Here is a 25005-nt window from a genome sequence, read left to right as displayed (position 1 = left end):
ACTACTGCTAGAGGGCAGTATACAATCAGGAATAGCTTGTGCGTGTGCAGCAGGAATCCAGTAGTAGACTTCTCCTTTACTTTTTGCAAAATATTCCTCCTTCTCTAAACATTTTAGCTGGTAAGGTGTTCTACTAGTGACAAAGAGCAGCCCGACCCAATTTTCTAAAGTGTGAATACTGCATAGAATTAAATTTTCTAACTCTCAGACTCATAACATATTTTTTTCAGGCGCTGCTCCACAAATTGCACAACCACGTCTGTGACTTTTAAAATGAGGTACTGAAAAAGCGGGCCGGGCATCCACACATGAAGTAGAGCTGTGTGAGTTCATTCATATAATTGATATTCACCTCGTAGGCTTAATATCAGCTAAAATAATGACGGTATTAAAACTAGATTTTTAAAGAGGGCCCTCTTGAAGACATCAAGGTCTGCCCTTTAAAGCAGGACCCACCTGGAGGCGTTTATTATGTCAGTCTCAGGGTTGACTGGTCCATTCCCTGATCCTTCTGTCCTCATGTCCAAATACAAAAGTTTAACGACATAAACATTTGTAGGCTGATTTTGAAAATATCTTTTCAATTCTTAAACACACATCACCTTTTGGTGATGGTCTGCCTAAATTACAAAAAAAGCATATAAAGCTTTAAAGTGTTGTGCCATATGTTGAAGACCTTCGCTGGGTTCCCTGCTGTCATTGTCCCTGGATTATGTGAATGACATGATGTAATCTTTGGATACATACCTGACATGTTCCTATTCATGCAACTTTTCATAGTACTGGCAGTCTGAAGTTGAAAGGTTCACATGGTGCTGGCATCCTGTAGGCGGAAGTGGGCGATGGATTACAGTGTTGAACAAGACACTGAACCTCAACAAACCCCAGGGTTCCTGTTTTGTTATGACACCGACCTCTGAGCTCCTTCTGAAGGCGGTACAGTGGAATAGATCATTTCCACTGCAGTGAGCAGTGGCAGATCACACTTTTAAACTCCGGCTATTATTATTGAAGTTTCACAAAGTTCGGGAACTTAAAAGAGACAGATTTAAAAGTCAATAGTCAAAATTGAAGCTGCAGAGGCCATGATATCCTGACCTTAAGTTTTGCTGAACCTTCCTGCCGAATAAACACCCACATCTTTCCAACTCCCCAGCCACAGTTTGTAATGCACACTTTTTATTATAGATTCGTAGACTCCAAACTCAATCTGAGACAACTGTGACGGCATAATCAGAATAACTGTTTGACAGGCGGAGCAAAGTGACATAAAGAGTTTTCAGTTTTTAATTTGTATATCAATAAAAATCCAACATCTGTTGCACTCATTCTTTTGACAAGAAAACATTGGGAATGCATTACACATTTTTTAGAATATTTACATAGATATTCACAAAAAGTAGACTGTCTCAAACTGCTACCCTGGAGAGCATTCATCTTACACATTATAGTAATGAAATACATAAAACATCCACATAACAAATAATATTCAGAGAATATAAACTTGCTGTAAATTATATGAAATTATATTTTATACTTTATATTTAAAGTTGCATTTTAATATTGACTTGAGCTCAGTATCCTAAATGTGCAATATATTCCGAACTGTGTTCAAGTTTTTTTGTACAAATAGATCTCCATGTATGAATGTTTCTGCTAATCTAAGCAACTTTTTCTAACACCATTAACTTTTTAACTAGTACCTGCATTCATTATGTTACATTATGATTAAGCAAAAAAGCATGATGTTTTTGGAAAATGAAGCTTGAAATTAGTTGAATAGAAAACGAATGAAAAAGGAAGCCAAAATGCTTGACGAATTTCTTTTGCTGTTCAAAGAAACTGATGTGCTTGATATGTGAGCTCTCAGAGGTCAAGCGATATACGAAAGTGCTGTGCTCTTTGGGCCAGTTCCTTTGCAAACTCTTGAGCCTCGTGCAGAGCTTGCCTATCCGGGAAGTGCAGCGCCGCCTTCTTGGTAGCCACAGCCAGCTGCTTCAGGAGAGCACACAGATGGTTGCTCTTACACAGAAGGCTCTGGCTGGACGCTCCACGCTGGGCCTCCCTCCACAGGGTGTCTACCAGTCTCTGGCCCACCATGATCACCAGCTTACTTTGTGAGATGAATTTCTCTGGTGGCTGGCCATCCTGAAGGCTGCCCACAAATCCCCCGATGGCTTTCTGGAGGGCGCCAAAGTAAAGCCGGCAGTGCTCTGACAGCGAGGATGGTCGATGTTCCTCTGTGCCACTGCCAGACTCAGAGGAGTGACGCTTGTTATCAGCCTGTGGAAACATGGAACAAAGAAGATGAAGACGGACGTCAGTGTTTCTGGTCTTTTTGTGACGACAAGGAGAACCTTAAATCATGGATAAAATACATTGGTCCGAGCAAATCTCTTGTGTTTATAGGAGATACTCACCTGTGCCTTGTTAGAGACTGGTGGGACGTTTTCTTTTGGTTCCTTCTGCACCTCCTTCTGCTGCTTTTCAAAGTCATTCTTAGTCTGAGGAAAAGTCAATACCAAAAATATTATTTTAGTAAGTATGATTGGGGTTTCTCTTGGCTGATAGCTCATCATTCAGTTACCGTAGTAACCTATGATATTCATTATGACTTAGGTAATTAGAAGCATTCACCTGTAACTCTACATAGTCATTGTCATCCTCCACTAAGTCCCCTCCTTGCTCACTTCCATCAGGACTTTTCTTTGTCTCTGGCTGACCGACACTGTTGAGAGGCTCTGGATCTTTCGGAGGGGCTCTGAACAGAAGCTTTCCATTTGCATTGATGATGGACACCAGGCGCTTGACATCCTCTGGAACAGTACGCGCAACCATAACGAAGCGCTCCAGTTGGTCAGGTGTCTGGACCTGCCCCGGGTCCTGGCAGAGCGTGTTGAGGGGCCAGCCAGCCATGTTCAGAGCACTTACTGTTTGTTGTAAGATCACACCTGAGTCTTCTACAATGGACAGCTGCTTATAGAGCCTCGTCTGAAGGTTAGAATCTGTCAAACGGCGGGCATTGCCCTTAATGTCCAGGGCAAAGTTTAGGAAACATGTCAGAGAACATGCAATCCCTTCTGCTGCTTTTTTAATCTCCTTCAGATGTTTCTCCAGATGTTCTTTGCTCCTCCAGTGACTGCTGACAAACTCCATGAGACAGGGCACGGCCCTGCAAACGGACTCCTGCAGGCCTAGGAGTCTGCGACAGGCCTCGTCCTGACTGAGCGTCACCTCACGCAGAGGCTCGGGAGAGGAGGAGCTCAGAGCCAGCGAGTCACAGGAGCTAGTGGAGGAGCTGGAGGCCGTGCTGATTCTTTGACTGTCTGTTGCAGAGAGACGTAAGGTTCTACCTTGCTCGTTGTCCTCCTGCACCAGTGAATCCCCATTTGCCGGAAGGTCATGGAAAGATGTACAGGCCAAGAAGTTCCTCATTCGCTGCAGACGCACCCTTTTGAGTTCATGAGCATTGCTTGAGTCGCCCCTGTACTCTAGGGGTATATGATCACTGGGGGGATCACTGAGGACTCGTGTCGTGCGAGGTTCCTCCTGAGGTGGTACCGCGTATACTAACTCCTCCGTGAGCCTCTGAGTTGGAGGCATGTCATAAATTGGGACCCTTGGCAGCACCTTGGGTGGACTGGGCTTTGGTATATCATAAAGCGAGGGTGTTGGATTGTCTCTTTGAATGGGCCAAGCATGTGCAGGAAGAGTGTCGTAAAACTGCCTGCAAACGTCTTTGGAGGGCATGGTGTCATAGGAGCCTTGGGGTGGACTTTGTTTCTCAGGACCCACTGGCACATCATAAATCCACTCAGGCTTGCGGGGGTTGGGAAGAGTTCTGTATCCACCAGTCATTTTCTGTTGAGCTTCTGTGGCTGAGGGAACAGGTATGTCATAGTTTGGGTCCTGAGGCAAAGGTGGTGGAACTGCATACACCTGTGCACAAGAACAAAGCTGTCAATATCACAGTTGTGCAGACAATGTTCAGTCCAATGTTCATGTCTACTAAGTGCCTCAATATGCTTCAAATTAAATGCTTGTCGGATAGTCTAAGAACATCTGAAACCCCTGGACCACACCTTTCCTGATGTCAGAATTGGTGGGTCTGTCTTGTTTTGAACCTCTCTCTCTCTTTTCTCTAACTCTCATCCCCCCTTTTTATGTTCCTCTCTCCACACAACTACTTTTGTCCGTCTACAACTGAGCACACCATGAATGCCTTCAGGAACAGACTGTCTGAAAGTGTGTGCACCATTTTCTCAGTTGAGAGAGATCAGGGAGGCAGTGTGATGAAGCCTGGAGGAGGCTATGACAGCAGGCCTTTTGGATAGGTGTAAATGCATTTGTCTTTAAACACAGTTTACATGTCACGCCACGAACTAGTTCAGTTCAAGCACAGTGAATATTTAGCAAAAGTGAAGAATATATAAAAAATGTTGAAAGAAAGACTACATTTCAAAGTGAGCACATCATAGGTTCTTTGCTTCATTAATCCCTCCAAATGTCTGAAACTTACATAAGTGTCTCCTGGACTGCTACACCTTAAACTCTCGGGAGAGTCAAATCTTTTCTCCAGCTCTGAAATTTGAATCAGTGAGTGTTTTCGTGGCACATTTCTTCGAGTTGTTGATGTTGCCTGCAAATAGAACATCACAATAACAGTAAGGAAATCAGACCTATATCCACTGTGGTAGAATGTCTACAAAAAGACAATACTTTGGATGTATTTTGTTGTGTATATTTCAGGAGCTTACAGTGAAAAGAGAAGCTCGTCTTGCTTGGCTCGGGACATCATAAACCTCCCCTTTTGGACTGGACGCCACGCTGAAGAATGAAGGCTGCAGACAAGAAAGACAGGCTATAATATTGAGCTTGACTGGTAACACTTGCACTGCTTTGATCTAAGCTGCATTTACCTCGTTGACCTCTACATCAATGCATTTATGGGGACAGTGTTTGCTCTGAAGCCTGTTGAGAGTAACGGAGAACCCCATTATGCATGCACTGTGCCAATTAACACAGCTCTATAATAGAAACCATGCCGCTCATTGAATATTAGGTGGCTACTGCAGAAGGGAACAGGACTCCCCTGGAGCAGGAGAGGAAATGGTGAACATGTGGGTATATTTCTCCCCAAGTTCTGCTGCAAAGGCCCCCGTACAGACCATTTCTGTCTTTCTGGGGTCCCTGCCGGCATGGGCTGCTGTTTGCAGTTAAAAGTGTCTGAAGGCTGTGTCTGTTTGTCTTTTACAGGCCCATAAAGACCCCGGTGCTGCATGCCTGTCCCCATGGAGAGGCCCCTGGTCCCCATCTGTAAGCTCTTTTGCCAGCAGGGGTTTCACAGCGCTGCATTTCTGTAACAGTCAACCCCTCTAATCATGAGAGTGAACACTTCCCAAGGAAAAGGACCAACTTTGACCTCAAAGCAAAAGACAAACTAACATCTACATTTAGGTTTTTGCTCTTTTCAACACAAATGCAATCATTCTGGTAGAACACTATTTGTACCTTGATTAGCTCAGGTCCTTCTATGCTGTACTTAAATGCTGATTGGACTGGACTTTTTGAAGCTGACAAAGGAGTAGACGGGACCTTGTAGATCATGTCCATGCGTTCATAAGCAGGGCTGCTGGATGGTCTGGGTACACTCGGGATCTGGTATATATTTTGTGCACTCTCATCAGTTTTAGCATCAATTAATTTGGGTGTTTCTGTGACATGGTTTAAGGAGCCTGCAGAGGTCCCAGTCTGTGGTAAAATCTGCAGTCTATTTGCAGGGGCCAGGCCATGCCGTCCATAGAGAGAACACATCCACCATCCGCTGGTGCCAGCCACGTTTTGGTCCATCACCGTGACGATGTCCCCTTTTCTGAAGGCCAGCTCATCTGCACACTCTGCAGTGTTGTCATACAGAGCCTTTGCAAGTTTGTTCTAAAATAAGGAACAGAAAAAATGGAATTTAGAATGAGGAGGTAAAATTTCAAATTCAAATGGCAAAAGAAAGATATTTGACACGTAGACAACCTCTGAGAATTTTCATATGCAATAGCCATTTTGCAGAGTACAGATCCACATTCAGATGGAGGCAGTTGCTGCTGTGGAACTATGACAACATTTCCTCTTGCAAAATGCTTCAAGTTGCACATCTGAGTTGTCATCAGACTCATGAGGAAGAAAACACACAAAATCATTTTACTCCTTCCCCTATTGTTGTGAAACAACAAAATACTAAGAGTGCTTTTGTTTTGAATGACATCTTTCTTTGCTCTGTATTTTCACTTCCTATTTGTGCTTCCTACTGAGAGGTAAATGGAAAACCTCTTGCAGGCTTGCATGGATCCTACCTCATCACTCCAAAAATACACTGAATTGTGCAAAAGAAACCTCATTTCACTCTATGTATCTTGAATCTGATTTGTGCTCTGTAGCTGAAGAGTGATCACTTTATTATACATGGATGCCCTGTGCATGTTTCACTGTGAAGTCACTGCCGTGTGCTGAATTAGAGTGGATGACATGAACGACCGCAGGTACTGATGTGTGAACGCTTCAGTGCCCACCTCTTTGCTGTGATGGCTCTTGTCGTGTAGGCTGTTGTCACAACAGATAAGCTGTGAATAATGAGACAGGCTACTAAACCAAAACCACTACGAAGGAGTTCACAGCTTGTGGTTTGACTGACTGTGTGCCTTCACATATCTCAAAAGCATTATCTCATCAATCTAACTCTAATTCTCATGAGAAACGTGTATGTTGGTGGCTGACAGAGATGCAACATTAGAGTCAGTCGGCAGAAGTAAAACTGGTATGCAAACAAACTGGAGAACTTTCTTTATGCATTCTTCCTGCAATTATGAGTGTATAAAACATTTAGAAATGGAAGATCTTATAGCTCACTGACTTGCCAATTTTGTGCCAGTGGATTGGCAAAAAATTCTGTACATTCGATTTTCCTTGATGGTAAATCTTAACAACTTAGTAACTGTAGAAACATCAATTCATTCCACAGGATAAATTGTAATAATAATTTCCAATACTTTGGTTAATGAGCAAATACCTGCAAAGCTAATGCCATTCCCTTCAGCCTCAATTGTGCTGTGTGTTTACTGATAAATAGCACATACTAGCACAGTGACAAAATAAAATCTTTTACTTTATTTTACTTGTCAGTACCAACCGACAGTCCTGCAATCGAGACGAATTCATTTGCTCAATATTATTATTATTGTTATATTTTTTCATTATGCATCAACATACAAATAGAATTTTAATATTGGGGATGTATTTCAGCTAGGTTTGATGGCTCTGCCCTCTCTCTGAGGCTGAATCCTCTGCAACAAAGAGCCCATTCACCATCAGAGCCCGACACACTCAGCACCTGTTAGGATGCAGGCCTGTGAAGCACACTGACTGCAGCAGACTATGCCCCCCCCCTTCGCACACACACACACACACACACACACACACACACACACGCACAGCCTCAGCAAGCTCCCTGCCTAATCCTCTGGGTCATGCTACAGACGTGCAAGTGAAATACATAGGGTCAGATGACAGTCAGCGGCCGTACCATCAAGATTCACATTGTCGTACTATCCCCTCTAAACCATCAGTGAGACGGAAAGCTGTAGAAACTGCTTCTGTTACTCTCAAACTGTTTTATCTATCCAGGTCACAATGACATGTGTGTCAGAGTTTCCTGAGCCACAAATGCCATTTAAACCACAATATTATGTTTTTGTGACCTGATTATTGCTGAGTTTTTGTTTCACCACTATTTATATACATGAATATGTTAAACCACAACTCGTGTAAAATTAGCAGGATTCAGGTGACCAAACCTTACTCGTGTCCCTGCTTCTGTGTCTGCATGTTGATCACAAAGTACAGTAACAAAGTCAGATTCAGCTGTGACTCTTTTGGATTCCTGCACACGCCTGCTTGTGCAGATCAGCCCCTCGGACAGCTGGCCTTCAGCACTTTAACTGCACAGCTGTCTCTGCCTCTCCCTCGCCTCTCCCGTCCCTCTGCTCCATCCTGTTCACAAATTAACATTGGACTGGCAGACGCAATGCAAGAAATGCTTTTAAAAGTCCCAGATAGGAGCTTCTGTTCAGGCAATAAGCCACCTCAATCCAAATTAAGCTGCTTCAGCCCATCTCAGATCAATACAAGGATGGTCAGAGACCAGATTATTGTTTTCAGGACACACTATTTGCTTTAAAGAAGATGTTTCTATTTTAACTCGCAGTAATGTGATGTCAAACTGTTGCCATTACACCAAATACTGAAGTTGTACAGCAACTGCTGATTATTTCTATTCTTGATCAATCTGTTGATCATTATTTCAACTAATTAAGTGCATACCTTAAAAAAAAAAAAAGTTATAAGATGTCTTTAAATTATTATTGTCCAACCAACACTGTGAAACCCAAAGATGTTCAGCTTACACTGACTCAAACCAGAGGAAAAAGCAGGAAAGGTGCACTAGAAAGAAAGAAGAACTAGACGATGTTTGTTGGCATTTTTTCTTCATAACTGAAGATTAAAGATAGTAAACATTAGCTAACATGAGCTACTGGTCATACCAGACCATGTAGGCTGTAGAATGAGCAAGGAGGTGTTTTATTGCTTATGAATTCAAATTTTCATTTGTAAAAGAAAGGATGTGTAATTTTTACATAGTCGAACTTTAAACAATTAATCGATTATCAAAATTGTTTTTTTAAGTGATTCACTGAAAGGCTACAGGAGAGGTCATCGATCCGTAGTGATTTATATTCAAACAAAATGACACACTTTATAATACATCGAATTAGGTTACTAATCGGCAGACATTAACGTGGATTAATTGGGTATTTCTTAACTGCGCTAAAGAATGGAAACCTCCATTTGATGCTGTTAGGTAAGCATTTCCCCATATAATCCGACAGTACCTGCTAAGATCCACTATTGACTCCAGAGCATCCAGTCACAGAGAGACACTGGAACAAGAGCCAGTCCAGGAAGTGGTTCCCAGTGTGGGAACGACACCCTCCTGGCTCACTCTGACCTTCTGCCCCTTGACAGCCTGGGCATGACTCCGAGGTCAGGTCAGCACCTCATCCATTATACATTCAGACACATGCCAGGCCCAGCACAACACCCACGGCGGCAGTGAACAAATATGTCCCACACGACTAAAACTTCACTAAAATTTAGAAAAAGGTTCATTTTCCCAGGCGGAGCGGCGGGAGCAGGGTGTTCGAGATGATACAGAGAACATAGTTAAGATAATCTCTCTCCCTGAGTATGGACAGGAAGTCATCGCATAAATATGACATATCAGACTTTCCCACGTATCTTGGATACAAAGACGGGGGCAGGGGGAGAGACGAGGAGGAGAGACAGGGACAGACAGACAGACAGAGGAAAAACACGTTTGGTATCCTCGTAAATTACTTTGTGATATGTTGGGAATTTGTTCCTGGTCGATCAATTTTATCATCTTTAATGATCCTCAGATGTGCTCCTTGGAAAAGCACCTTTGTCAAGCCTCTCTCCAACCCAAAAAAATCAAAGAGGACGCCGCAGAGACTAATTCAGGCTCTGTGGCAGTGACATGGGCTCACTCACAGCTGCCCTGGTATTTCCTGTATGGTAACTGCTGAGAACTGTGTCAAAACCTCATACACAAGTGCACTCGACTGACGAAAACTTCTTAGGAACTCTCAGTGGACTGAAGTCTTTTTTTCAGATGCAGATCTGGAGATTTCCTTTACTCTGAACAGTTTACTGTCAGTTGAATTGGCGGTTTGACTTGAGAGGACATTAATACGTGGGTCAAAGTACAGAGTGAATTTTGCAAATGTAAAGTTGAATTCACAGGCAACAAAACACATCATTTGTAAATTCACTACACTCAGTGGTTACTCTGCTACAGCCGCGTGTAGTGACCAGTAACTTATAGTGGCTGATGTTAGCTAACATTAACAGTGTTGAGCATTGAAATTTGCTGAATTTCACTGCTCAACAAAAGTTAGTCTCATTGGTTTGCTTTAGCATATGAACAGAAGAAGACTCTGAGGTCGGCTGAAAACACTAACAGACAGTAGTGGACCTTTAAGCTTAGATTATTTCGTTACAACTTAAATACTCTGGATGTACAGGTAGAAAGTCATTTATTGAGTTAAATTTCGTCTTGCAAGCAGACGGAAGTAAAAAGTGGGTTTTCATTCCTGCTTTAGAGTAAATGTATTACACTTTTAAATCACAATTCAGTGGGTTCACTAACAGTGATTTGGATATTTATGAGACAATTTAGAACAAAAAATATCCACTTTCCAGCCGACTTTCACCAAACGGCGGGGGAGATTAGAGTTCTGGTGCAGATTTTTAGAGAAGTACGAAAGACGGCCGAGAAATAGCTGATTCAGCTTTATTTCCGTTTCAGGTTATGGACTCAATGGACTGCAGGTTTGTATTAAAAGAAGAGTTCTGACTTGCTTAACTGTGCCTAAGAATAAATGGAACGAGAGGAAGTACTGTAGGATGCACTATAGTGAATAGTTTCAATCAGCAGCAGCAGTCTGTTGACACACTGGACAATGTGAGGAGCAGCAGATAACAGGCGAGCTGCTCTGTGGCAGGAACTTATCTCGACGCTCACACGCTGGTTTTATTTATACTCACACTTCCTCAGTCTCATCTTCTGCCTTTTATCACAGCGAATGTATTAATTATTAATTATACGGTGTTGAGTTACTCGTCACTGTAACAGTTCCAATGTTAAGGAGCACGCTGGAGATTTTGACTCGTGGTCAGAATAAACAGTGGAAGAATAAACAGCATATCAGTGCAGATGGTTGTTTGCGTGTCTTTCTCCCTGCACAGACACACAGGGTACATTTACCTATTGTAAATCTAAAGCTGAAAGTGATGACAAGGCGTAAAACCCAATATGCATTAGTTTGGCCACTAGAGGAAGCAAAAGAAGCTGTAAACACAGCACTGACATGCAAACATGTTTGCAAAGAGCTGCTTATTTCCATACCTAGCTGACAAGGAGCAACATAAGCATTCATCTGGAGCCGTGTTTGTGGCCACCTGTTGAATGTCAGTGTAATGTTCACTGATCGTTGAGCTCTGGTTTGACCTCCTCCTATAGGAGTCACGGTCCTGCTTTTCAGCTAAACCGCCAACTGAAACCAAACCTCAAACACTCATCTTCTTCACAGACACTCAGTGAAATGGTTGTGGAGAGCCTCCGTGCTCTATTTATTCATCCATTTATCATTACCTCGCACATTTCCTCATCCACGTCTCAGCTCTGTTGACCATTGACTCAGTTCATTTTGTTTTCACGAGTTTTCCTCTGGAGCCTGGAGCCCAGTCGGCTGACAGGAGATTTATAAGCCTGAGCAGTTAAACGCAGTGGTTGGATAACAAAGAGGACAGATGGTGAATAAGACCCAAAAGGACTGAGTGTGATGAGAAGAGGATGCTGCCACTTCTCCCTGCCAGCCTCCTGCTGTGTAAGCCCTCATGACTGTCTACTGACTCCTGCTCTCAGATGATAAAAACAGACAACACAGCACACAAGGCATCCCGAAATAGCTCTCTGCGAACTAAAAAGGAAATAAAGTCCAATACAAAATAACCGTATAGAACGGAAATGAGATTGCTTAAACTGATGGTTAGTCATCAGCCACACCAGTTGTTTAAAGAAGTGATGAATAAGATCGGTTGCATCTCTGCTTTGCATGGGAAAATGTCAGGATGATGCATATCCTTTCCCTCCACTGCGAACCACAGATAGGACCTGGGAAGATTATGCTTTGCTATTACATTAATCATGTTAAGGATTTTTAAATATTTTCCATCCAAAGACCCCTAAAACAAACAATGACTGGGGCGGTAGGCCCCCACTCTGAGAGGAACATTCACACAAGCGCAACTTCTGTTGCTCTATTGTGTGCTTTAAATCATCAAATATGTTCAGTCAGTCAGTCAATCAATCAATCAATCAATCAATCAGTCCAAACTACACTTAACAATAGTGTGGAAAAACTGAAGAAGAGTTAGATATTCTCTAATACTAAGTCTAAGCCAGTCAGTCAGTTCCATGTAGTTACTTTAGGGGTCTTTTAACAAACTGAGACTTGTGGAGACAAAATAGTGCAAAAGCATCCACTGATTCTTGGTCAAGCTGCAAACACATTCAGAAAATAAGTTTGCTTACAATCAAGCAATCAAACTTAAAATTCAACACCGATTTTTGCAACATCTGGGCCAGGCAGAGAGGTTTAAGAGACATCAAGCTGGAAAGAGAATGTGAGGTTTCAACCGGCGAGAACGGGACCCACTCCAGACGATCCCTTACACTAAATGTACACATGGAGATCAGTCATAAATGTGCACAAGATGCAGGCGGTTTGATCACCTGCTCTACTGCTGAGAGCTTGTTAAGATGCACAGTGACACAATTGTTTTTTGGTTCATAAGTCAGTGTAAAATAAGCATATTGAGGATGCACAGATGTGCAAAGTGCAACATTTAAGAAATGAAATTTCTGCCTAACATCCAAATGATCTGTTTCTGGGCAGCCAGAATCTTTCTTCTAAAGGCTTGTGTGTTAATGAGGCTCATAAAGTTTTACTCTCAGCTCTGTCAGGATCGGCCCTCTCGGGTTACAGCCTACAGCAGAGCAGGTCAGAGGGGCTGTGAGTAGAAATAGGTGGTAGCTGACACCGCAAGTTAAAGTGAAATCCAAGCAGGTGGTCTACAGGGACATTCCTCCGGACGAGCAACAGTACATTACGGAGTAGATACTGAAGACATCACAGCATACATTCAAAACTGAGATTATGAATCAGCGTAAACAACAGCTGAATGAGGTATAACAAGAGCTATTTAAATTGAATTTTCATTTGAAAATCAAAGGTTGTGGAGCAGCTGCGGTACTCACCATGTTTGTTAAGGAGTTGTGTTCAGTGTCCACACAGAGCGATAAGTCCGTTCACACAGGGCCACTTTTCAGTGAACCATCTCAGCTAAGTGTGTGTGAAAACTTTGGGGGATTTTCTCCTCCTGTGTCTCACAAGCATATTGTCTGAGCTGTCACTGGGAGCAAGACTGTTTTACACCCTGGGCGGGGAAACTGAGTTCATGTCACTGACAGAGCTGCTTTCCTGCAGCCCCATTGGCCAGAGAGACACCCCCCCTTCTCTGCAGCTGCCCGCCCCACCGCTATTTTTTTTTTTTTTAAACTGAGCTTCATGCAACTCTACGGTCATTTTCTAGTAAAGCAGAAGTACACTGTTTGTCACTAGTTTACTCCTCCAACTAACTGGGGAGTTTTTGTCAGGTTTTATTTTGCTTCCTCTTGTATAAAAAAATTCCATCTTTGACAGATTTATGAGGCAGGTTTGGTTGGGGGCGCGGGGGGGGCAGATTGTTTGGAGCAGAAATTCTTGTGTCTTTACTCGTTGTTGTCTGGACAACGCAGACAGCAGCGTCTGGGAGAGTTGGGTTGGGGGTGTTGGGGAATGCAGAGGAGCGATGGGGCAGGGTGACCTCCCACTCTGAGGGGCCAGGCTGGAGTCGAGACAGACATCAGGAGCTTTGATGACTTTTTCTGTTCCCCCTTTTCTTTCATCTTTTGGATTCTTTGAGGATGTCACAAAACACAAGCATGTCAAGGCCCAAATGTGATTTGTTAATGGAAAGCAAATCCAACATTTCAAATTCAAGACTTCTATCTGGTTTCTAAATTAGCAGAAACAAATACCACAACCAGGAAATGCATACCCACAATGTGCGTGTGTGTGTGTGTGTTGTGGCATATCATTGCCTGTTCGTGCTCACTTAAAATATCTACAGGGTATTACCAAAGCTGTGGTCACTGTGAGTTGTTTTACCATCAAATTCATAGAAGAGCCTTGTTCCTGTTAAATGTTTAATAAAAATTTGAATTACACAAAGACACTGACCAAATATAAAAGTGGAAAAGACAACAAACCTACTCTGTTGTCATGTACGATATACAGTTGAGAAATGTGAGGAGAGTTACAACTGAAGTTTTTTCCAAAACAGAAGCAGTTTTAGAATCTCACACTTTCAATTGAAGACGAAAATTCAGTGTATCATTCACAAAGTGTTGTTATCAAAAAGAAAAGACATCTATAGAAATAGTGGCATCTCTTCCTTTTCTGAAGTACTATCCCACAAATCCCCCAGCACAGTTTCAAATAAAAGAACAATGACAGACAGATCAGAGGAAAGGGGTGAGTTCTCTGAGGTCCTGGAGAAAACAGACTTCCTGTTTGGTTCTCACTGAGAGGAGAAGAGGCTGGATGTGTCTCAGTCCGTGGTGGTGCGGCGGTACCAGAATCGGGCTCTGAAGTCGTCGCTGCAGGTCATGAAGCCGGGGTTGGTGGGCGAGTGGACGATGCAGCGGACGATGTTGTTGTGTCCAAGGGACAACAAGTTTTTCCTCTCGGCCGTGCGCGAGTCCCAGCAGCACAGGCTGATGGTACGCTCGTCCGGCAGCAGCACGTAATCCTCCGTGTGGTTGAACACGCCCTGTGTACGATGCATCTGTCGGCCGCTCAGCCCCGCACCTGTAACACACAGCAGAAACGTGTCACCAGGAGGGATCACTGCACCACGAAGACCAACTTTGAAATTAAATCAAAGCTGAATGCCAACATTTTCATTGATGACTGACTGGCTGTTGGCTAACCCTTTTAGTTAGTGCTGATAAGGCTGTCAGGCTTCTAAGATCTAAGATGGAAATGTTTTCTAGTTTATCAAACAATGGGACCTTCATAGAGTTAGAAGTCTAACTTCTTGTGAGTGACTGTCAATTTAGAAGTTATAGTTAGCAAAATGTAGCTAGCTGTAGCTAGCTAGCTAATTAAGCAAACGTTAGCTCCATGGCTTGGTTTAAAATGAAATCTGCAGCCGACAATAAATAAACAAACAAACAAATATGTGCCCCCGGCAAAAAAACCATCCTAAACCAGTTAATGATCCATGTTGAAGATGTAAATTTACAGTGAGCACTTTTGAGTATAATAAGGGAAAACTGACAGTCAGACTGTGTATTCCAACATAACCCTGTCCGGCTGCTTGTCTTCCACGTTTGGAAGAGCAACACAGATACTACATTATTGTTTTATAGTTCACATATTCAAACAGTTTTCATTTTCAGTTTTGATGTTGCCGGACAAAATCCTTTAGGATAAGAACTGCAATCGGCTTGTTGAATGTAACAGCGTCTCGGGTACCTAGCTCGCCATGGGTTGTGTCAACCTTCCTCAATCTAATAAAAAGCTGGACAGAGCTGTGAATGTTAGCCTACACGTCACGCAGCATCCAGGACCATTCCTTCTACTTTTACACTTGTATTTTCTTTTCTGGAGAGGGTGAAAACTCCACCACCAAATAATCCATCATCCAAGGTACCAACCAGTCAGCATATGCAGCGTGGGCAAGCTTGTACCAATTTGTACCAATATCAAGTGTTTGAGTGATAATTAGCAATGGTGATTAACTATGACTGTCTGGTCGAACTCAGATAGAGAAAATTACTCAGCGGGGGGGAGTACAGATGAGGAAGTGCTGGCAGAGAAACAAGATGCCATGTCTGGGCTCACCTTGGGTTCAGTAAACAGAGTACAGAAGAGAATGAAATTAAATGTGAATCATCAGAAAATAGTAATAACAGCACTCTTTGCATTTGTGCAGGAGGAAATAATTGTGAATCTCCCAGAAGCACAGTATAATAATCACACTGTTTATCTATTAAAAGCAGAAGTAAAAGAATATGTATAGCATACACCTAAGCATAGTTGCTGACTGCAGTGAAACCCAGAGAGACTGGAAGTGTGTGTACAACATCTGTGTGAGGGTTAGGAATCAGCACATAGAAACCCCGCAGTGCAGTCATTACATATTTACACAGTGATATCTCTAGCATTGTTTCCTTCCTCTTTACTGCAGCACACTGAATTGAATGAAACGGTGCTTACTTTCCTCTTAAAATGGTTTTTGTTCACACCCACATTGGATGAGCAGAACGTAAATCAAAATGTGTGTGTGATGCAGCAAGACAACAGTCCTAAATATGCTTCAGGAGTACCAAGTGCTGAAGTGTTTTCATGGTCAAAATATTCCAGGCTGTCAGAGCAGCACCAGGGGCAGTGTCAGCAATTGCGGACATCTAAATATTTGCAGCCAAATACAAATTAAACTTTAAGATTAGGCTTTCAGGTCCAGTTATTTCCTGTTCGGGTGTATTAAAGGGGCTCCTACACTTGTTGTACTGCCCATCTGATGTGGATGTAAACACCCTCAAATCACCCCAGACTCACTGATTACAACCCCAACATGCTGCTGTACAGAGCCAACACAACAAAATGCATCACTAACCTAATACAACGCTAGCTATTATCAACTATTACTGTGCATGATGAATAGTTTATGTAGTGCAACCAATGAAATCCATCACTCTGACCTCATCGCCATTATGCAACAACATCATCGCTGTCTTCTTATCGAAATTTACAAAGAAAAATCCACACCGTGTTGATTCACACAAAACAGGAAATAAATGTCTCAGCAAGAAATAAAAGCAGAACTCTTGTAGCAACAATCATAAGAATACCAGCGGAAGCACGGACACTCTGCACATTCCTGATAATGTGAGGACACAGTTACTCTGTAAGATGTTATGAGGTTTGGGGAATTTTTCAAATGGGTAAAACATTACTTCCCTTCATTCACTTTACATCAGTACTGGTAATGTTATATTTCTGAAAAGATGTGACGAGACAATACATCGAATAATGTTTACCTTGAATATTTACACAGTAAATGAAGCATTATTCTATTTTAGTCCCTTTCTTACGGTACTGCTGTCCAAGATGGGATTCACAAAGCAAAGAACACCACAGACGTCAAGCTTCAAATGCCTCCAAACAATGTCAGTTTGGTGAGGAGGATGAGATCAGTGCAACAGAAAAAATATTAGGTTGAGCATGAAGGTTTGAGGCCAAAAGGTTAACTTGTGCTTAGGTTCTTGATGAATGAATTCCTGACTGACATGTCATAAACAGGCTTTTTATTTTGAAACTTTCAAACACTTTGTTTTTAATGCTGCAGTCTTATGACTGTATTTCACACTGCAAATGCAGCTATCTGCAGGCACAAGACTCTTCATACACTTATTCCATTCCCTCAAGTGCATTTTTTTGTTCTATTTGCATCTATTTCAACTTCCTCATCTATTCATCGAATCAGTGATTCTTCTTGTCTCAACACACTTTGTATTTATGTAGTTATACTTGGTGTATGTAGTACTTTTTGGTTTGTCGTGGAGCATACCGTCTCCAGCTTTGTATATAATAGATGCTCATAATGTGTATAGCTTTTAAGACTATTTATCTTTGCTATGTATCTGTTTTCATACTTCTTTTCGCTGCTGTGACATTTTCCCTGCATGGCTTTCTTATCTTATCCTAAATTCTTTTTTTAAAACAACAAGAAGTATGTTTTACTTGCACTGGACAACAAACCAGACACCAAAATACTTAGTGAATCTGTTGAAAGGGACAGTGAGTAAAGTCGGCCACATTGATCATTGTGACTTGAAGCATGTTAAATATAAAGCATAATCTCTTCAAGTCAATTCAAACAAATGACATACTCACACCCCACTGTGTGGACCTGCACTGTGGTCCTAGCTAAACACACATCCTCCTTACCTGTGTACTTGACCAGTGTCCGGCCTGTAGAGATCTCCCACAGCTTGACCACAGAGTCTTTGCCACTGGACAGGATGTACTTGGAGTTCTTAGAGAAGATGGCAGAGCAGACCTCAGCTCCGTCGTGGGCCTTCTCAAAGGTGGTCACGCAGCGGTTGGAGACGCCATCCCACAGCTTGATGCTGCCGTCCTTGCTGCAGGTGACGTAGCTGTTGGCGGTGGGGTTGTAGCTGACGCCGCTGATGGTATCTGTGTGCTGGTCCAGTGGGTTGCAAGACACAAAGCACTGGAAGGTGTTGACGTCGTACAGACGGAGGGTGGGGTGCTGCGTTCCCACCAGCAAGAAGTCACCTGATGGGTGAAAGGAGATTGACCGCAGCATTTCTGCTTCCTGCATGAAAAAAGACAGTAAAGAAAAGACAGAGATGGTGGTTATCATAGCTGTACAAATTTAAATGTTGCAATTTCAAGGCCTTACGTACAGTTGGGTGGTAAAACAAAGAATGTGTGTATAAATCTGACCTGTATATATTTAAATGCTCTTTTTGCTGAGGGCTTTGAATAGTCAAACAGTTTGAGGGTGTAATCTCTTGAGCCAGAAGCTAGAATCTGTTCAGTCGGATGGAAGGCGAGGCAGGTGACTTCGTCTACGTGGTCATACAGTGTTCGAATCACAGGATGATTCTCCATGTTTTGCTGCGCTGTCTCATTCATCATCACCTGGCACATAAAGAAACACAAAAAAAAACAACGGAAAACATAAGCTTGGTAAAGTAAAAACTTGTATGATACTCTGGTCTCAAATCTGCCTCACCTCAATAGGCATGGCACTCTTGGCCAGCATGCGTTCAGTATCCAGGATCTTGATGGAAGCGTCAGCAGAGCCAGTGGCGATCAGCTGGCCATCACGACTGTATGAAGCGACGCGACATGGACCCTTATGAGATGTTACGTAGCAGGTCTCGTACTCTGATGCCTCTGGGGACATGGTCTGGACATCGGCATCAAATTCTAGATCAATACCCACACCAGGTGCCACTGTATCTGAGCGCCCGATGGCATATTGAACTGCACTGTCATCATTCTCCATCCCTGAAAAAGGTTGGAGATTGCTCAGTTAGGACCTCTTGAACATTCACACGTAGCTCCAACACACACACAGAGAGAGAAAAGCCCTCTTACCTATCTTTGCCAGCTGCATCAGCTGCTCTGAAGGAGACACTACATTCTGTGGTTTGACCTCATTGATGAGACTGTTGGCGATGTTGGTGTATCCATCATAGAGCAGCTGGCTTATGATGAGCTTGTACAGGTGCTGTCGGTCCTTCAGAGTCGGTTTAGGACGATACATGATGGGTCAGTGGGACCAGGAGTAGGTCGTCAGAACTGGCAAATTCTGGCCGGAACAAAAGACACAGTGTCAACAGTAAGTTTGGTTCCCGTAAGCTACAGAGAATGAATGGAACTTGAGCTTAGCAACACTGCTAACACCGTTAGCTTTGTTGCTACAGTTAAGACAGGGCAAAAACAACAGTATGTTAAGCGCGGATAAACGTCCGAATTGGCCAGACGTCGATACTTTGAAACAAATTGCATTAACTTCAGTGTCGTTCAAGGACTTGAGCAGAACATCATTGTTCACTATTAATTGTAAAGCATAAAAATATCTAGCTTACCCTCGCCAAACTTCCAATGGCGCTCTCAGACCCAAACGTGCATTACGCTGTACGTTTTTGCGTCCTACGTCACAAGACCGACCGGTGTTGTGCTCCGGCTGTTCCACCGCGCGCCGCAGGAGGAGGATCAGGTCATAGTAAGAATAATAATGATCATTTAGAGGGAATGATCACGCTTTGGTGCCATACTGCCACAGAGACAGTGCTATCTGGAGTGGCAACATAAGCTGTAAAATGCGACGTTTAGGTGGAGAAAATGCTCGCAGCACAATCAGAATCAGAATCAGAATCAGAATTCCTTTAATAATCCTCAGGGGGAAAATTGCTTTTTGGTACACACAGCTCCAAAAGAATAAGAATAAACTTCAAACACAAAAGTAAAAAATATAAATATATAAAAAGCATGTATTAAAAATTATTATTACTAATTATTACACAGAGGTAAATTATTGCACCAGGTGAGTCCAGAGTCTTATAATAATAATAATAATACCACTACTAATAATAACATAACAACATGTACATTCAGAGTAAGGCGCTGTATGTGCATGTTGTTATGTTATTACAGTGACTAAATAAAAAGCCCAGTTGTAACCCCGTAAACACAAACAGGACCACTGCATCTCACTTCTTACAGGAACTCCCTCCCTCTCTGCTATGAGAATGAGCAAACATGAAACACTGCATTATTCCTTTTAGTCATAAACCAATTGAAATCTTTCTTTGTTGTGACAATTAGTTGATTGACATAAAATGTATGATTAAGAACAATTGAGACGTTTTCAAACAAAAATGCCAAATATTTGTTTTTTTTAATAGTTTTCAGCGTATAAATTGAAAGTATTGTTCAGGCAGTGAAATGAGGGTATTAGTCTGCCCAGCTTCAAATGCTACGTGTTTAACTGTATTTCATTAACCCAAATTCTACCACCAACTAAGTTCTATGTATATGTGCGTAAGCCTTATTTTACCTTGGATATGTAGGACTACAGTCACGACCCAGCAGAGGGTGCACAAGCACAGCCTGTCAAAGGCACAAAGAAAGGAAAGCTGTAAGCTTCTGCCCAGGTTTTGATCTCGGCTTTGTTGCTGTAATAGCAGTCTTGGCTCTGCAGCCAAACGTTCAAAAATGCTTTTTGTTGAATTACACACTGAACACAGCGGCTCAGACTATGTCATCATCAGAGACGATAGTTTTGGCTTACAGTTTAACACTGACTCGTATATGTACCGTGTTCATCAGCTGGTAGTAGTGGTGTCATTGGTAGTGGTGCTGAAGTCAAAAGCAGGGCATGGGACTGCTATTGTTTCGCTACTGAAAAAGGCACAAGTGATAACGTAAGCAGATATAGGCCTCCAGCAATTCAGCATCCACCCACACACAGTCTCTCAGTTGCCACCTCCTGCAATGTGGCTCATCAGTTCAAATGCTGGCCAAAAAAACAGAAATATAGTGTAATACATGCAGATGGATGATGGGTGCTTCGCCTGTTAGAGAGATGGGCCTATTCAAATGATATGTCTGTCATTTGTCATCTCATGTGTAAAAATGCAGCAAGAGACCCACTCAAACACTAATGAAGTCAGACGGATTCCCTTGGGTACCTTAACTCTAGGCCCAAAACTTGAAATAGTTTGTCTGTTGCAATGTGTGGAGGCAGGGAACTCAACAGTCTTCATAAAATTAGGTAAAATTTTAGAGTTAAGGGCGAGGAACTATTTGTCTGTTGATCTTACAGTTCTGGCATCATGACAATGACTTCCTGAGCATTGTATTAAGACATATTTATAACTACTGGGATCATGCCGATATCAGTGGTATAACTCTACATTTGTGTGACTATTCCACCTCTAGAAATACATGAACAGCTGTATCCACATGGATGAATGTCTAAACAACTGCAACAAAACAACTGTTCTTTTAACAAAGCAGAGGCTCCACAACTAGGAGAGCCAAGGGAATAACACAACACATTTACTCCCATCACTGCGGACCATCAGCTGTAAAAGTTGACTCAACCTTGTATCCTAGTAACATGAGTAACACGGCCAAAATATCATCTATCAGCAACATTAGGCGTCTGCTGACTGTTGTGGAGAAGACAGCTGTCCAGATCCACATGGACCATACACATTCAGTGGTTTAAAAACATAGGAGGATGCCTGAAACTATGCCTCCACCATGCAGGAGCCGTGTACAGAAGGTAAAGATGGCAAAAACATGTGTAGTAGGAGGTGTCTTGTTACCATGTCAACACAAAGCATGCTCTCAGTGGACCAGCCTGCAGTTGCCTTGGAGACCGGCTAGAGTTTGAAGCAGGGAAATTATATGAAAAGTATTTGTTTTCTTTCAGCAGATGACATCTGATAATTGTACGGTCGATCCCACACAATGACATACTGTTCTAGAAAATCACTTAGAGAGTGGAAATACTTTACTCACAATTTAAATAGAATAAACTTAAAGCGATTGTAGCCAATAATTTTGTATTGACAATGGATCTGAGGACAAAGTGAAATATGAAAGTGGTTATTTGCATCGATAAGAGAATCATCACCTCTCCTAAAATCGCCTCAGCTGTATGGAGCATTTTAGCTTCATTTCAGCTGTTGGGGTTTTATAGCCTGCAACTTTACTGTTTTGGTTCAGTCTCGCCGCTCTCTTTTTTTTTTGCTCAGGGGTGGTGCACTGCCCCCAACTGGCTAAAATGTTAATCAGTTCAGGTTATAATAAAAAATATAAATAAATAAATACATTTAGGTACAGACATAGAACAGTTTTGCGCACAACATAATTTTAAGAATTGTCTTATTATAGGCCATATGAGGCCGCCTGCAATGTGTAAGGCCCCATGAACTGTAAAGCTAAAATAAATAAATATCAATGATGCCCACTGACAATTGGGTCAAATAAATGAGCTGTAAAACCCTGAGGCCAGTTTTCATCTGCAGGTATTACTTTGTGGACACAGTACTGAAAATCTGATTTGGTCTTACTTTTTCGATACTTGTTTGCACTTTTTGAGAGAAATCATGTTTTGTTATTCTTTGGCAAGTTCAGGAAAGCTGCTGCCAAGAATAACACATTTTTAAGATTCCTGAGTTAGGAATGGAGCAATATAATGTGTGTGCTGTTTCTTAAATCCATAATTTTGCAGCAAAGCAGAAAGCAGCAACAGTAAATGCTGCAGAGAGGTGCGAGTCCAGATGAGACACTGTGATTTCAAAAAAGGGCTACTGTACCACTGTAAAAGCATGTGCAGTGCGAACTGGTGCACCCCTACAAAATGATACATACTGTAATGGGGGCTGTTTGGAGGTGGGATATTCACTCCAGCCACTCATCCATTTGTTCTCTGCCTGAGAGAGTGAGAGGAGTGCACGTGCACCAAGCGGCCACATCAACATTAGCTTTGCTGCACCCTTGTCTATGTGGGTGTATAGAATACAGCGTGTGGGAGGAAGTAGGTAGGTGGGGGAGCGAGTATATAAGCCACAAGTCAGGTACTGCATTGAACTGTTGATGGTAAAGTCAGTCAGCCATCCAACGTGACTGTTGAAGGTAAGCTTGCCTCTGTCACTGCACTTCCTCTGCCCAGCAGTTGCTTTCACTCGCAACTGCAACACTTTGTATTAGCCTTATATCCTTCCATGTGTGCTCAGGGCCTCTCTGCTCGCTCACTCTGGCCAATCACTCTGTGTAATCTATGTTTTCAACTTGTCCTCCGGAAGTCTTTGTTTGACAGCCACACACCCACCCAACCACCCAGCCAGCCCTTCTCCTTCTCTCACTCTCCTCCTCTCTGCCTCACCAGTTTCATAGTGCATCTTCTCTCTCATTTGCATTTGTTCCGCTTCCTCGTGACAAGAAACAGTTCATGTCAAAGAGCTGTGAGAGAAAACCAGATTGGAGAGGAGCACACGGCCTGGTTGACAGAACAGACTGGAGTGAACAGGAACACTGGAGATGGGGCTCTTCAGTCTAGACGACTTTGTAAGATGGATAATTGTGGCTGGTTGAAGTGCAAAGCTAGAAGGTAAGTGACTTCTATTTCTGCTATTTTTTCAACTGTTGCGCCTCAGTTTCAGCCCACTTACGGTATGTTCTAGTTTCTTGTAGAGTTATTCTTACCTACACTGTGTGACAGCAACAGCATTAGATATTTCCTTTTTTCAAACGTTGCCTTTATTAAGTCAGGACAACAGTTGCAATTGAGATAAATAGAGGAGATAAGATGAAACACGAAAGAGAAAATGACTTCCTACCCATTTTTTCTGATATCAGTAGAGTTTGTCCTCCGTTTGAACCCACTCCACACGGGACACATTTGTACATCATTTTAGAGACTACCAGTGCTTGTAGAAAACAACATCCCAACCCAATAGTCAACACTTAAGTCTTGCCGCATGTGTAGCTCTCTGACATACTTACATAGCTGTCAGGAAGTGAAAGTGCATTGCTGTAAGAGGGTAGATGTAAGTCCTAAAGAAAATAATGTTTGAAAATTAAGATACACATTCACATGCTGCTTCTTATTGTCATGGAGAACTCACTGAAATATGAACAGAAACAAACTTTCCTCAGTTCACAGCACCAAAGTATCTGACGTGGGCATGCACATGCTGTACAACTAACAAAGAGTGTGTTCCATGCCAACTGTATCTCTGTGGGTGAATTATGCAAAAATCACAATACACGTAGAAGCAGCATCACAGCAACAGGAAATAAAATTTGCCTGACCTAATATGAAGCTATTTATCTTTTTATGTAGGTGGCTTTACGCTTTGATTAGATTACTGCACAAATATCATGTCTGTCGGGAGACAAAACCGCCACACGCCACTGTGAACATCAAAGGTATGCCATTTAATTGGTACAGACTGGTGACAGAGGCAACAGCTAATGTCAGCAGACACGTTTCATTTGGGGAAATAAAAACCTCTGCTGTACTGTATCTGATCTCACTCCCTCATCCCTCTCCTGATGTGAGTCACTCTCCATCACCCTTGCTTCTCTCTACTGTATATATACATTTCTCTCTATGTTTTTTTTCCTCCACTGTCTGAATACAAAACACATCTTAAGAGTTGTATTCCTGCACCACCTGCTCTTTAAATGAAGCAGCAGAGATTCAGATGCCTTTACTCTTCTCTGTGCTCTGTAACCATGGCTATTATTACTCATCACTGATATATAGATGAGTGTTTTTATTTTGGCACTGTATCGTTGCAAAACACACCTCCCTGCATTTTATCACTATGCAAAAGCCAGACTGGATTAATTGCTTTATTAGCCATCTGTCCTGGAGGCTTCTGCATATCTGTCATCATTAACTGCTTTAGTACATTTCTTCATTGCTGTGCTTCGTTTCTCTGTTCCACTGGTGGAATAACAACATAATCTCCAGGAATGAACCCTATTTTCTGCTTTCAGAGTAAGACCTAGAAACATCCCTGCTAAAATAGATGGATCTGCCCCGTTTGATCTGAAGCAAAGCAGAGGTCTAATGCAAACTGTTCTTATCTTACAGGTAATTAGAGACCTGGCACTGGTACATCACGACAGCAGCAGTGTTACC

At 42.4% G+C, this 25005-nt stretch overlaps 2 protein-coding genes across 2 annotated transcripts; both read right to left on the bottom strand.

Moving 5' to 3' along the window:
- Positions 1–1264: 1264 nt before the first annotated feature.
- On the bottom strand, positions 1265–13066 carry cass4 (Cas scaffold protein family member 4). The gene is made up of 7 exons (XM_070847237.1): positions 12950–13066; positions 5512–5934; positions 4758–4841; positions 4520–4639; positions 2638–3939; positions 2421–2504; positions 1265–2283 (listed from the first exon to the last, which is right to left on the bottom strand). The coding sequence occupies exons 1-7, from the start codon at positions 12950–12952 to the stop codon at positions 1867–1869; spliced, it is 2433 nt and encodes an 810-aa protein (XP_070703338.1). The 5' UTR covers positions 12953–13066; the 3' UTR covers positions 1265–1866.
- A 906-nt stretch (positions 13067–13972) lies between these two features.
- On the bottom strand, positions 13973–19509 carry cstf1 (cleavage stimulation factor, 3' pre-RNA, subunit 1). The gene is made up of 6 exons (XM_070846026.1): positions 19427–19509; positions 18933–19146; positions 18565–18842; positions 18273–18470; positions 17751–18141; positions 13973–14603 (listed from the first exon to the last, which is right to left on the bottom strand). Exons 2-6 carry the CDS (start codon positions 19099–19101, stop codon positions 14344–14346), a joined length of 1296 nt encoding a protein of 431 aa, XP_070702127.1. The 5' UTR covers positions 19102–19146; positions 19427–19509; the 3' UTR covers positions 13973–14343.
- Between the last annotated feature and the right edge of the window lie 5496 nt (positions 19510–25005).

The sequence above is a fragment of the Pempheris klunzingeri genome, chromosome 2 (genome assembly GCF_042242105.1).
Source record: "Pempheris klunzingeri isolate RE-2024b chromosome 2, fPemKlu1.hap1, whole genome shotgun sequence".
Classification (NCBI taxonomy): Eukaryota; Metazoa; Chordata; class Actinopteri; order Acropomatiformes; family Pempheridae; genus Pempheris; species Pempheris klunzingeri.
Note: the sequence above shows the minus strand (reverse complement) of the source record. Positions and strands in the feature narration are given on the sequence as shown.

Coding starts and splice junctions, on each gene's coding strand:
- cstf1 (XM_070846026.1), bottom strand. CDS start 19,101: ATGTATCGTCCTAAACCGACTCTGAAGGACCGACAGCACCTGTACAAG. Junction 18,843..18,932: donor GATGCAGCTGGCAAAGATAG/GTAAGAGGGCTT, acceptor AACCTTTTTCAG/GGATGGAGAATGATGACAGT. Junction 18,142..18,272: donor GAGCATTTAAATATATACAG/GTCAGATTTATA, acceptor TTTTTCATGCAG/GAAGCAGAAATGCTGCGGTC.
- cass4 (XM_070847237.1), bottom strand. Junction 4,842..5,511: donor AAGGACCTGAGCTAATCAAG/GTACAAATAGTG, acceptor TCTTGTCTGCAG/CCTTCATTCTTCAGCGTGGC. Junction 4,640..4,757: donor GACGAGCTTCTCTTTTCACT/GTAAGCTCCTGA, acceptor TTCTATTTGCAG/GCAACATCAACAACTCGAAG.